Source organism: Berghia stephanieae, chromosome 5 (assembly GCF_034508935.2).
Source record: "Berghia stephanieae isolate SIO BIC M18660-M18661 chromosome 5, UCSD_Bste_1.3, whole genome shotgun sequence".
Taxonomy (NCBI): Eukaryota; Metazoa; Mollusca; class Gastropoda; order Nudibranchia; family Aeolidiidae; genus Berghia; species Berghia stephanieae.
The window spans coordinates 8796248-8809586 of record NC_088364.1 but is presented as its reverse complement, the minus strand read 5'-3'; the positions used below and the strand labels follow the sequence as shown (position 1 = coordinate 8809586).

The 13339-nt window shown below is 37.0% G+C and overlaps 1 protein-coding gene across 1 annotated transcript in view; it reads right to left on the bottom strand.

The window, feature by feature from the left end:
* Positions 1 to 11150: 11150 nt before the first annotated feature.
* The window catches only part of LOC144972364 (uncharacterized), a 12513-nt gene continuing 10324 nt past the window's right edge, over positions 11151 to 13339 (bottom strand). The window contains exon 4 of the mRNA XM_078913490.1: positions 11151 to 13173. Within this exon, the coding sequence (XP_078769616.1) occupies positions 12110 to 13173 (1064 nt within the window). The 3' untranslated portion in view covers positions 11151 to 12109. The remainder of the gene's footprint in view (positions 13174 to 13339) is intronic.

Below are 13339 nucleotides of genomic sequence, written 5' to 3'. Positions count from 1 at the left end.
GTGACGTTAGCTACGTCATTCAAACTTGTTAGGCAAGTACTGGGAACCGGTCGTTATTTCCGGTTGACCCCAATGCGGTACTAGAGATAACGATCTAGAAGAAAACTAAAAGAGTAGCAGACATTGTTCATTGAACACTTTATTTTCATTTCTCAGTATCTACAAAATATCGCATATTTCGCATTTTACAATGTTTTTTTTTCATTTGAAGTTAACTTCCTTCCTAAGATTATGATAGCAAAAGCCCTATCTACCAGGAGCGTCTAGCACTAGATTCTATAGCCAAATCCAGAACGTGGATTGTCTTGTTTTATAACTTAAGTCGCAACTCCGTACATCGAAGATAATCGCGACTTTGAGTGTGATGAGAACAAATCATAGACATGACCTATCTGTATCTATGGAACAAATTGACGTGCCTCAGCCTTCATTTTAATTTTATCTATTTTCCTATGTAAATGGTGCTGCTCGAAGTACGAAGAAATAAATAATAATGTGAAATTGATTGTAAGCTTCAATTTGATCTGTTTTGTTTTTTTTTTTGTAATTAAATTTAAGCTTACAATCAATTTCACATTATTATTTATCTATTTTCCTATCAAATTCAATGTGGCCGTTAATCATTTTTTTTTTATATTTCGATTAGAGAATTCCGTTGAGACTGCGGGATCTCGTACGAGTGCTGTATTCTTTCGTTTGGAATCGTTGTCAGGACTTTACCTAACTTTTCGGTTTGTTCGTCTTTTATGTTATGGCGACCAGTTTAGGATTTTGCGCACCTCATTGACACTTTCAATCTTCCTGTATGTGTTACAAGCAAACCTACATGCTCTTGTTTAAAACTTTCTCGAGTTGTCCCATCAGCTTTTTACTCTCTGGGTCCCAAACTCATCCGCTTTAATTTTTAAAATGCCCCGTATGGAGACTTTTAGTAGATTTCTCCAGCGAGCGTAGAATATTATCTACGCTCTCCGATTTCTCTAATGTTCCTTGGGCAACTTTAAGAATCCAAGTTTTGTATTGGGCCTCTTTGACAAACGTTGTGGTGGTGCCACGCCAGTTTTCTGTCAAGAGTCAATCCATTAAAATATTCTGCTTTTGGGTTGTCTCCAAGTTTTCTTCGTGTATATAATAGGTAATGTGAACTTACAGTGACGGGACTCTATTGGTTCGATTGGTGCCATGCACCGTCTGTATTATCATGCTTAAAAATAAAAAACAGCATAATTGTTTTAAATTTATATATTTATATATATATATATATATATATTATATTATATATATATATATATATATATATATATATATATATATATATATATATATATATATATAAACTTAAGATACTGTCTTTTGTCAAAACCCGATACATACTGCATTTCGAATAACACGCTTGCGTACCACCGAATTCAGTCGAGAGTATGGAGTACCACCAAGTTAACGATAATTTTCACTCCTCGGATGAGACGAACGAGAATGTTTGATCACGTGATCAAATTCTTTTTCCCGTTCTCTCGTCACAGCACTTCAGAACGAATATGGAGCCTGCCTTTCACGTTTGAAGAGGAAATCGGTTAGGAATAATTGTGCTTTGATTTTTATCAATTTGCGACAAAAATAAAATATACTGTATAAATTGCGATTTGACCCTTTTTTATTCGCGGGTGTAAATCGTTGGCATTACACTTTGTTTGGTTAAAATCGGACAAAAATTACGACTTTGGTGATGAAAAATGACTTTGATGACAATTATTGTAAACTTTAAAAATTATTATGAATAATGTATAATTCCCTTATTTGTGGGCCGATTTTGTCATTATTTCAGAAAAGTCGGTTGAAAACCAACTGATTACGAATAAATTTGATTTTTAAAATTGTACTTTTTTATTTATCGGTCGATTTTCTTGATTTTTATATCATTAAAAAAAAACTTCACATCTCAATGAGACGAACACGCTGGTCTACTCGTTTGATTCAAAGGAATTTAAATCACATATTTCGTTTTTTGATTGCAAGTCCAGTCTTACTAATTAATTCACGAGTGTTGAGACAGTGACGCAACCATTACACACAAACCTCGTGGTCCAGGCCTCGGGGATTTTGGTGTTACACAACAGATTATCACTTTCGACCAACCGTGATATTTGAGATTACACAACATACACCGCCTTTATAACGTACGGAACGTGAAGGCTCTCAAACGATATGCAGCATTGGTTCGACCAAGATCTCGTTCATGACGACGAGATGTGACGTAAGAAGATAGATCCGGGCTTGTTTTTTTCTCGTATCTCATCTGTCGGAACCATAGCCATACTATAGTATTATTATTACTCCAGTAGGCCATGTGTGTAACGAATACAATAGTCTTAACCGTAGTGGTCAAGAGCCTCGTGCTTTGGCCAGTACTATAGTTACGTAATGTGGAAAATAGATATAGGGGGATAGAGGACACAGTATGTACCTCCCTGCCCACTATTGGAATATGGTCATTGAAGAACAAAATTGATGAACTGACTGGCAAAAGCATTCCAAGACAAAGACAGAATGCAAATTGGATAACAGGCATAAGGGGATAGAAGACACAGTTATAAGTGCCACCCTGCCCACTATGGGAGGCCAGGAACCCCACCCAGTGGTGGGCTCTTAAACCTGCTGTCAACTTCTACAATTTTGAAATTGAAACTTTAAACAAATTTTATACACGTTTTGACACAGCAAACACATTTGATACTGGAAATGAAAAACGTAAATAATTAAACAGGGATTTGGAAGATGAAATATGATTATTGAGGTCAGTGAAGTGGAAACGATATTAATACATATTTTCGAAACTAAACGAGAGAAAGGCTGCCGGGCTGGATGGGTTGAAAGGAAAATGTATTTAAAGAATGTGCCCGTCAGCTGTCCCCCATTTTTACAAACATTTTTAACATGTTCCTCAAACCAGTTTCGATCCCTGCAGTTTAGAAAACGCAAAAAATTATTCCTGTTCCAAAAACAATTTTTAAAAAAAATTGATTCAATAAACGATCTCAGATCTGATGCGCTGACTTTTATAGCCATGAAATCTTTAGAAAATCTTGTTCTGATTAAACAGATTTTCCACATGTAAAGCATTTATATGGATTTTCCTCAGAAGGGAAGCTTGAGTGTCCATGCAAAGCTGAACCGCAGGCAAATGCTTTTCCACAAGTAAGACATTTATGTGGCTTTCCCAGAATGGGTTTTTGAGTGTTCATCCACAAGTGAGCTTTGAGAAAAAATTTTTTTCCACAAGTAAGACATATATTATGCAGTTTTTCCTGAATGGATTCTTGGGTGTTGATGAAAGGCTGCTATGAGCAAATGCTTTTCCACAAGTAAGATAATGCGTTTTGAAATGCCTGCTAGGAAACAAAGGGAGATAAGGCCGTATACATGAGGGCAAATCCAAAACATGATAGTGAAATAAGGATCGATAAGAATATAATTGGAGAGGTAACAGAGTTCTCCTATCTTGGTTCTTAAATAAAAACAAACGACGGGAATGCAGAACACGACATCAAGCACAGAATCCAAAAGGCAAACTAGGCTGAAAACTTTTGGAAATCAAAGCAAATTATGAGAAAGACTAAGCTGATACAAAAGCATTGTTTTAACTGTACTGTTTTGTTGAAGTGAAAGCTGGAAAATGACATCCTCCATAACACAGAAACTAGAAACCTTTCAAATCAAGTGTCAAAAGAATTTTTTACATATTTAGGGTACAAAAATAAAAACAGTGGATCTATTACAGAAAGATGATTGCACTAGCAATGAAAGTCAAATAAAGATAAAAAGAAGATGGCGTTGGCTGGGCCAAAAAAGGCTCACTTCCCAAGACAGCCCTTTACTGGACAGCGGATAATAATAATAATAATAATTAATAATAATAATAATAATAATAATAATAATAATAATAATAATAATAATAATAATAATAATAATAATAATAATAATAATAATGTCTTTATTGTCCTCAAAATAGTGGCAATTTGTCATTTAGTTACACATTTATAACAATACAATATTATAAAGAGCATACATTACATAATATATTGACATAATATATACGCACTTACACATATATATATACACTAGTTCTTCTTCTTCTTTTTCTTCTTCGTTCCTCTGATGGACATCTATGGCTGCAGTCCGACATCTGCTATGAAGTCTGTGGTCCGCTTTAGGTCCTCAGCCTCGCCATAGAGCTTTGTGTTGAGTGTTGTAGGGGTGACCCAGTGGTTCGAACGTTGCACGTTGTATAATGGGCAATCCATAAGCACATGTAAAGTGGTTTCATGGTCGGTTCCACATGGGCAATAAGGGGTTGTTCCAATACCTAGCTTTGTAAACATATGTCCTCTTAGTCTATTGTGTCCTGTTCGGAGGCGGAATAGGGTGACTTGGCTACTTCGCTGAATGGCATGGATTGGATCCTGCTTGTTGTGTTCCAGGTGTGTGTCATTCCTTTCTTTGTCTATTTTTAGCTTTATTATTTTCTTTTGCTGATGGTAAGTGATTGACGACTTCGGTTGTTCCTTTTGGGCTCCTTCTTTGGCCAGTTGATCGGCAATTTCATTTCCATATATACCTACATGACTTGGAATCCACTGCAGCACAATTTTTCCTGTTTTATCAGATAAGCCCTCAAGGGCCTCCACAGTGTGTGCGGCTTCAGAGTCCTGGTAATTTTCAATAGACCGGAGAGCATCATCAGAGTCTGTCAAGTAAACCACATTTTTCCTGTATAGTCTGTGATCTCTGGATAGTTCTTTTGTTGCATTGAGGATGGCTTTTTCTTCAGTTTTAGTACTTGTGCACATTGAACCCACTGATACAGATATTTTTGTTTCTGTTTTATCTGTCCAGTGTATGAGTGCACCAGCACCTCCATTCATGAGGGGGCCGGAAACTGAGCCATCTGTATAAACTCTTATCCAGTTGGTCATTGGGTATTTTTTATCGATCATCTTCAGGGTTTGAGCATTGTCATTATTGCTTCGAATGTTTTTCTTGTTGATGGTTATGGATTTTTGTTTCTTTTTCCACGGTGGTGGTTTGAGATTTGGGACATTGATTTGGGCAATATCTTCCTTTGGTGTCACTTTATATTTGCTCTCTAGTTTTTGTCCCAAGGCGATGAAGTTTTCCCTTTTGAGTCGATTCTCTTTCTTTTCCATTGTACTTGGATGCAGTGGTTGGGATTCCATGAATTTTATCTTTGAGAATTGTGTCATTATTTTTAAATTTCGTTGTTCTTTGAGAGGTTTTATTCCTGTGTGGGTTTCCATCTTGTGAATTGGTGTTGTTTTCATTGCTCCAGTGATCACGCGTAGGCATTGGTTTTGGACTTTTTCAACCTTTTGAAATTGAGCCTGTGAGCACGTTCCCCATGCCGATATGGCATAGTCTATTGCAGGTCTTACATATCCAAGATATGTCTTCTTCAGGACGTTTGAGTTTGCTCCCCATGATGTTTCCAAGTGAGTCGAGGGTCAAATTTCACTCCTAAATACTTAGGCATAAGGTCTTCTCTCAGAATCTTTCCATCCAAAGCTAATCGCATAGATTGCTTTTTGGTTGATAAGCTGAATGTTGTGTATGTGGTTTTATCAGCATTTACTCTCATACCCCAGTCTTTTGTCCATTTGCTCAAAGCATCAAGGGTCATCTGTATCCTGGCCTTTGCAGTACCAATATTTCTTTCAGTGCATATCAGTGCAAGGTCATCTGCATACATGGCTGCTTTTACTCCTCTGCATTTGGTTTCGCAGATGTCATTGATAAAAACGACAAAGAGGGTTGGTGAGAGAACCCCGCCTTGTGGTACTCCATTTGTCATGTTCGTTAGCTTGCTTTTAGAGTTTTGAGATTGGACTCTTGCTTTTCGATTTGTGAGGTAATCTTTAATCCATGCAAACATGTTGTGTGAAACGTTGGCTTTCTTAAGTTTGAGAAGTAGTCCTTTTGTCCAGACTTTGTCAAATGCCTTTTCCATATCCACCCAAACTGTGACTGTGTGTTTTTTTTCTTGGTAACCATTTTCGATCAGCTGCGAGATGTATGTTATCTGGTCCTCTGTGCAGCGAAATTGTCTGAAACCAGCCTGTTCATCTGATATCAACTTATTGCTTTCTAAATACCATTGGAGACGGCGATTAACAATTCTCTCCATCAGTTTACCCAAGCAGCTTGTCAAACTTATTGGCCGGTAGCTTTCGGGTTTATTTTTTGGCTTGCCATCCTTCTTTATTGGTATCATGGTTGCCTGTTTCCATTTGAGCGGAAGTTTACCCTGTTTCCAACTTGCATTGAACAGTTGTTTCATTTTCCCCTTTGTGAGGGTTCCTAGGTGTTTCAACATGTCATTAGTAACATCATCTGGACCTGGTGATTTGTTCGTTTTTAGAGATTTCAAGGCAATTTCTACTTCTTCTTTTTTAATCGAACTGAACATGACATCATCTGTGGATTCTTTGGGTGTATCCTTGTGTTTTCTCAATTCTTTGTGGACTTCTCGTTTTCGTTCTTTTCTAATCTGTATACTCCCAACACTTGAGAACTGCTTCATAAAACAGTTTGCTGCTTGTTTTTTGTTGAGAATCCTCCCCTGATCATCTTCTACTGATGGTGCAGCATATCTGTTTTCTTGTCCACTTAGAGCTTTGGTAAGGTTCTATAACTTTCTTCCGTCTCTGTCGTAGTCAAGTTGTCTGGTTTTTTCATGCCATGCTTCCTGTTTTGCTTTTATTGTTTCTTTCCTGAGAGTTTTTTCAGCCTCTTTGTAAATTTCCATATTCTCATCATTTGGCTCTCTCTCTGCTTTTTTTCTGTGTTCAGTGACTTGGCTGTTGAGACTTCCTAATTTTTCAGTCCATCCTGGACAGTAGTCCTTTCTTGATCCTCTGGGGATTGATTCTTTTGCAGCTTTCATGATTGATTTTGTGAAAGATTTGGCTGATTTTTCTACATTCCTTGTTTTACAGTTTATCTCTTTTGTATAACTATCAGTCAACTTTGAAAACAGAGTCCAGTCTGCTTTTTTATAATTCCATCTCGGAGGTGGTGCCTTTCTGTCTTTTGCATATTCTTCAGTTATTTCAACCAGAATGGGACGATGATCACTTCCTGCCAGTTGTTCCTTTATCTGTTTACTGACTTTTCCGGTGAGATCTTCAGATATGAGAGTTAGGTCTGGAGTTGATGTTGTCTTCCATGCTCTTGAGAAGTATGTATCTGGGTCATATACACTAGTAACATCGTAGTCATCGTCACCAACATCATCCTCACAACCTTCCTAATATTTCCGTTACAATCCTTCACTTTCCCTACAACACCATCACCATCCTCATCGTCATCATTATATTATTTTTTGTGTATCAAGCTAAAAGATGGAAAGCTTGATCAGTAAGACAGAGGTCGTGTTCTCCGATTGTGTTCTCTCTCTCTCTTCCGCACTCTTCCAATTATTCTCTCTTCCAGTCCATCTTTATTATCTTTCTCTTCCTTTATTTCTTTCCCTATTTCCTTCTTCCTCCCTTTTCCACTCTAAAGATAGGGATTGTGTCCTTATCACTTCTATATACTATATACTCTAAATATATTGTAAGTCCAAATCATACTCTCTACTGTCATCATAACATGAGTGTATGTACACACACACAAACCTACTATAAACAATTTCTCCTTGTCATCTCTCTCTTTCTCTCACGGACACACACACGCATACACACATGCAAGCACACAGTTCCTGTCATCCTGTTTCCTGGTCTTCCACATTTATTTCAGAAGTGATACATATTATATATAAATATATATATATATATATATATATAGTGCAACCCCTGGAAAACAACATTGTTTGGGTCCAGAAAATTATGTTATTTTCCAGGGGTGTCATTATTCCGGAGTTTTCAAGATGGCAGATAAAGGTGGAGTGGTTAGACCTGTGAATACTCACAGTGCATGCGATGACCAGTGGCTGAGAGAAGACACGTCCTAACGACGTTAGAATATGTATTTCTCCTGTTTACAAAGGGTATACCAGTTAAGCTTTCACTCTCCATGGTTTTTTATTGTAAACAGTGCTCGAACACTATTTAACAAAACTAGGAATAAATCAAGAAAATCAAGTATCTGTATGATAATATGATAATAAAACAGAAGAACACAGATGCTCCCATTCACTTTTAATACTGTACATATTATTTAAAATCCATGCGATGATATAAATATAAAATAAAATTTTCTTCTTTCATCTCATCTCGGTACCTTTCGGTTACGAAGCAAAGACCGTACCAATGAGTCAAGGTGCCCCCTACAATGTGTTTTGAATACCGAAATATTTATTTAAATCCACTAACATTCACAAGCATTGAAAAATTAGTAGATCTACATCTTACGATATATATATAAAAAAAAAAAAACAAGAAATAAAAAAACAAAAAACAAACAACTAGGTATTCATTTCAATAATTTAAAATTTAGACTGATGTTTAGATAAACAATTGATTTAAAAAAATTAAAATAATAACTTGAAAGAGTCTGTCTTTGTTTTCTCGGCTATTCAAACATGCATTATAAGACCATAAATGTCCATGAATGCCCCCATTAGACACAGCATTGCCTGATATCAGTTAACCTCAACCGACCTCAGACAGGTTCAGGTAGTTACATAGAGGGTTAATGAACCTTGGAGAGTACCATGCACTGATATTCTTCTTTTGCTGTGGTTCCATATGAACTGATGCTGATTCCACGCAGTGTAGCAAACATATGTTCTGATTGGTCAGTTACAAATCGATCTGATTGGGAGAGGAAAAAGCGTTTTTTACTGGTGAAGAGTACAAGATGACGATGATTGGGCACCAAGCATCGGAATCAACTGCCGTTTGTTGCTAAAAATAAAAAGATATTGCTATTTGGTTTTTCATTATTACTAATAGCATACAGAAAAAAATCGGGACCAGAGGTCAAGGTCGCTATCCAGGTGTTGCCATTATCCAGAGGTTGCACTATATATATATATATATATATATATATATATATATATATATATATATATACGAGGGCTCTTTCAGAAATAACCGAAAAATGCCCATTGCTCAGCAACCAGTGGAGATTTTTTAATTCTGTAAACGACATGATATTCCTTATTTCCTTACGGATATTCCCAGAAATTATGAAGTGCATCATTTTGCACAATGAATTTCTAGACGATTTTAAAGATGGCGGCCCACCTTGAAACTTGGTCAAAGGAGGAAATCAGAGCTGTCATACGTTTTTTGAACGACAAAAGTCTGAATCCTACCGAAATTCATATAGAACTTCAGAGTGTATATGGTGAGCATGTTATAAGCCGTACACAAGTCTATCACTGGTGTAATTTGTTTGAAGCCGGCCATTCCGACTTGACAGACAGGGAAGGGAGAGGGCGTTCGATAACTGCGACGTCAGAAGACAATGTGAAGCGAGTTGATGAGCTTATTTGTCAAGACAGGAGGTTGAAACTTCATGAAATCGCAAGCAGTCTTGAAATTTCGGAAACTTCTGCCCATAGAATTGTATTTGATGAACTTGGCTACAGAAAAGTCAGCGCAAGATGGGTTCCTAAGCAATTGACAGACAATCATAAAGAACAAAGATTGGACATCTGCAGGGAACTTTTGAGAAGAAGCAAGAGCTCACGCAGGGTTCACAGGCATACTGCCAACGCCGGCGGAGACTTTCTAGGGTACGATGTGACTTTTCTTGACAGCATAGTCACCGGTGATGAGACTTGGTTGCACCATTGCACCCCAGAAACAAAGCAAGATTCGATGACATGGAAACATCCATCTTCACCTGTCGCGAAGAAATTCAAAGTCATGCGGTCAGCAAAGAAAATAATGGGAACTGTTTTCTGGAACAGTCGTGGTGTTATTCTGTTCGAAACCTTACAACCTGGAGAAAACAATCAATGCTGCAAGGTACTGCCAAACTCTTGACAAGCTTAGGGAGGCCATTCGCAGAAAGCGCCCAGGGCAGTTGACCAACGGGGTCATTTTGCAACACGACAACGCTACACCCCACACAGCACGAGTGACGCAAGGTTGGCTAGAGAAATATGGATGGGAGATTTTGCCACACCCACCACACAGTCCAGACCTCGCACCATCTGATTATCACCTCTTTGGGCAACTGAAACGTGAGCTGGTAGGAAAGCGCTTTGATGTCGATGAAGAGCTTGTTGACCATGTGCGGAAATGGCTACAAAACCTTGACGGAAATTTCTTCAGAGAGGGTATCTATTCCATGGTGCGGCGTTGGCAGAAGTGTGTTGACAGACTTGGCTGTTACGTAGAGAAATGAAGGACGAGTCAAGGTATGAACACGTGCAAGAATTTTGTTGATAGCATAAAAAACGCGGATTTTACAGGCATTTTTCGGTTAATTATGAAAGAGCCCTCGTGTATATATATATATACTGGTGATCAAAAGAAAGTATACACTTGTTTTACCTACAAAATTGGTATGAAACATCGTTATGGTTTATTTAAAACCTATGTGTAATCATAATACTATCATTTATCTTTCATTGTGTTAGAATTTGTAAGGTTTATGGTTAATCTTGTATGCTTCATAGACTTTTTAAAACATGAGCTTCAAAAAGGGAAGTAACAAGTCAAAATATACACTATAAATTTGACAAACAATGACATTTTAATAAATTTATTTGTGTTCATTTCATTTGAAGTGAAGGTGAATCTAATTGAATCGTTCACGAGAATGTCCCCTGTTAGCTCCAATCATTAGCCTACGCCAAAGGATAAAAAAGTAATGACGATTTTAAATGTGTATACTTTCTTTTGATCGCAAGATACAGTTACAGTAAAGTTTCACATAATGAGATTATCACAACAAATTTACATTTTAGATAATTATTAATTACCGAACACTCTTTAATATTATCAACACATCCACAGAAGTGTACACATACATTCACATAGCTCGCTAGCTAGCTCTCTCTCTCTCTCTCTCTCTCTCTCTCTCTCTCTCTCTCTCTCTCTCTCTCTCTCTCTCAATCTATCTATCTCTCTTGAGGGAGTTGTAAATTTGCAAGATGGTCTTTTTGCTGACATCAAAGGATCTTAACATAGTGTCAAAATGATGTTTGAAATTCAAATTGTGACTAAGCAAGTATTTAAAATCATCTACATTTCCTATTTTAACAGGTATCATTATTCGTATTTTCTGTTGGTAAAAATTTGTTCTTTAGTTTTTGAGGTATTAATTTCAAGAAACTTTTCTGGCACCAATCAACAAATTTATTTCCTTGATTAAACTATTTGGTTTCAGATTATTTTTCTGTGGGTAGAGACAGCGGGGAAAACCCAAAGAAACCTGGCAAAGGACCTTAGAGAAAGAATTAAAAGAAGCAGGCCTGTCCTGGAATACAGCCACTGCAAAAGCTGCCGATCACAAAGAAATGGAGATGTCTAGTGGATGCCCTAGGTGCCTCTAGGCCCAAAGAGGATGAAGTTAGTAAGTCATAAATTGCAAATGCTTTTCAACAAGTAAGACAATGATATGATTCTCTTAAGAATGGAATCTTCTTGAGTGTAATTGAAGTTTGAACTTTGAGCAAATGCTTTTCCACAAGTAAGACATTAATATGGCTTTTCTCCAGAATGGATTCTTGAATGTACATGGAAATATGAACTATGAGCAAATGCTTTTCCAAAAGTAAGACATTGATATGGCTTATCTCCAGAATGGATTCTTGAGTGTTTTTGCAAGTGTGACCTTTGAGCAAATGCTTTTCCACAAGTAAGACATTGATATGGCTTATCTCCAGAATGGATTCTTGAGTGTGTTTGCAGTTGTGAAGGTGTAGCAAATGCAAAAGCAGCCGATCACAAAGAAATGGAGATGTCTAGTGGATGCCCTAGGTGCCTCTAGGCCCAAAGAGGATGAAGTTAGTAAGTCATAAATTGCAAATGCTTTTCCACAAGTAAGACAATGATATTATTCTCTAAAGAATGGAATCTTCTTGAGTGTAATTGAAGTTTGAACTTTGAGCAAATGCTTTTCCACAAGTAAGACATTAATATGGCTTTCCATAAGAATGGATTCTTGAGTGTTTACGCAAGGCTGAATGGTCAGCAAATGATTTTCCACATGTAAGACATTGATATGGCTTATCTCCAGAATGGATTCTTGAGTGTTTTTGCAAGTGTGACCTTTGAGCAAATGCTTTTCCACAAGTAAGACATTGATATGGCCTATCTCCAGAATGGATTCTTGAGTGTTTTTGCAAGTTTGAACTTTGAGCAAATGCTTTTCCACAAGTAAGACACTGATATGGCTTATCTCCAGAATGGATTCTTGAGTGTGTTTGCAAATGTGAAGATGAAGTAAATGCTTTTCCACAAGTAAGACATTGATATGGCTTATCTCCAGAATGGATTCTTGAGTGTGTTTGCAAATGTGAAGATGAAGCAAATGCTTTTCCACAAGTAAGACATTGATATGGCTTATCTCCAGAATGGATTCTTGAGTGTGTTTGCAAATGTGAAGATGAAGCAAATGCTTTTCCACAAGTAAGACATTGATATGGCTTATCTCCAGAATGGATTCTTGAGTGTGTTTGCAAATGTGAAGATGAAGCAAATGCTTTTCCACATGTAAGACATTGATATGGCTTATCTCCAGAATGGATTCTTGAGTGTTTTTGCAAGTTTGAACTTTGAGCAAATGCTTTTCCACATGCAAGACATTGATATGGTTTATCTCCAGAATGGATTCTTGAGTGTGTTTGCAAATGTGAAGATGAAGCAAATGCTTTTCCACAAGTAAGACAGTGATATTGTTTTTTTCCAGAATGCTTTTTTGGGTGTTTATGCAAAGCTGACCTATGAGGAAATGTTTTTTCTTTTTGAAACATTTCCTCTTTTCGATCTGCACCACTTCCATTACCAGGCATATTCTGGGATGTGGAAGATGGTTCAGAACAGGGATCAAAGTTATCCTTGGTGTCATTCTCAGATATTTCAGGCAATTTAACACAACTGACAGCCGATTGATCAATATCAATTTCAATATGAAAGTCCTCATGGAGTCTCTCATTCAAAGGGTTGTCGCAGTCTTCAACATCTACATCCTTGGGCTCTGCAAAATAGGAATCGTTTTAAAAAATTATTTATAACATCCTTTAAGAAATAGTCAAAGAGGAAACGATAAAAATCTATAACAAGTGAAGAAAATCATAAAAGCATTACACTCCAACTCCTACATAATGTATTTAATATTTTTCTTAAGCCTGTTTTTTCTCTTC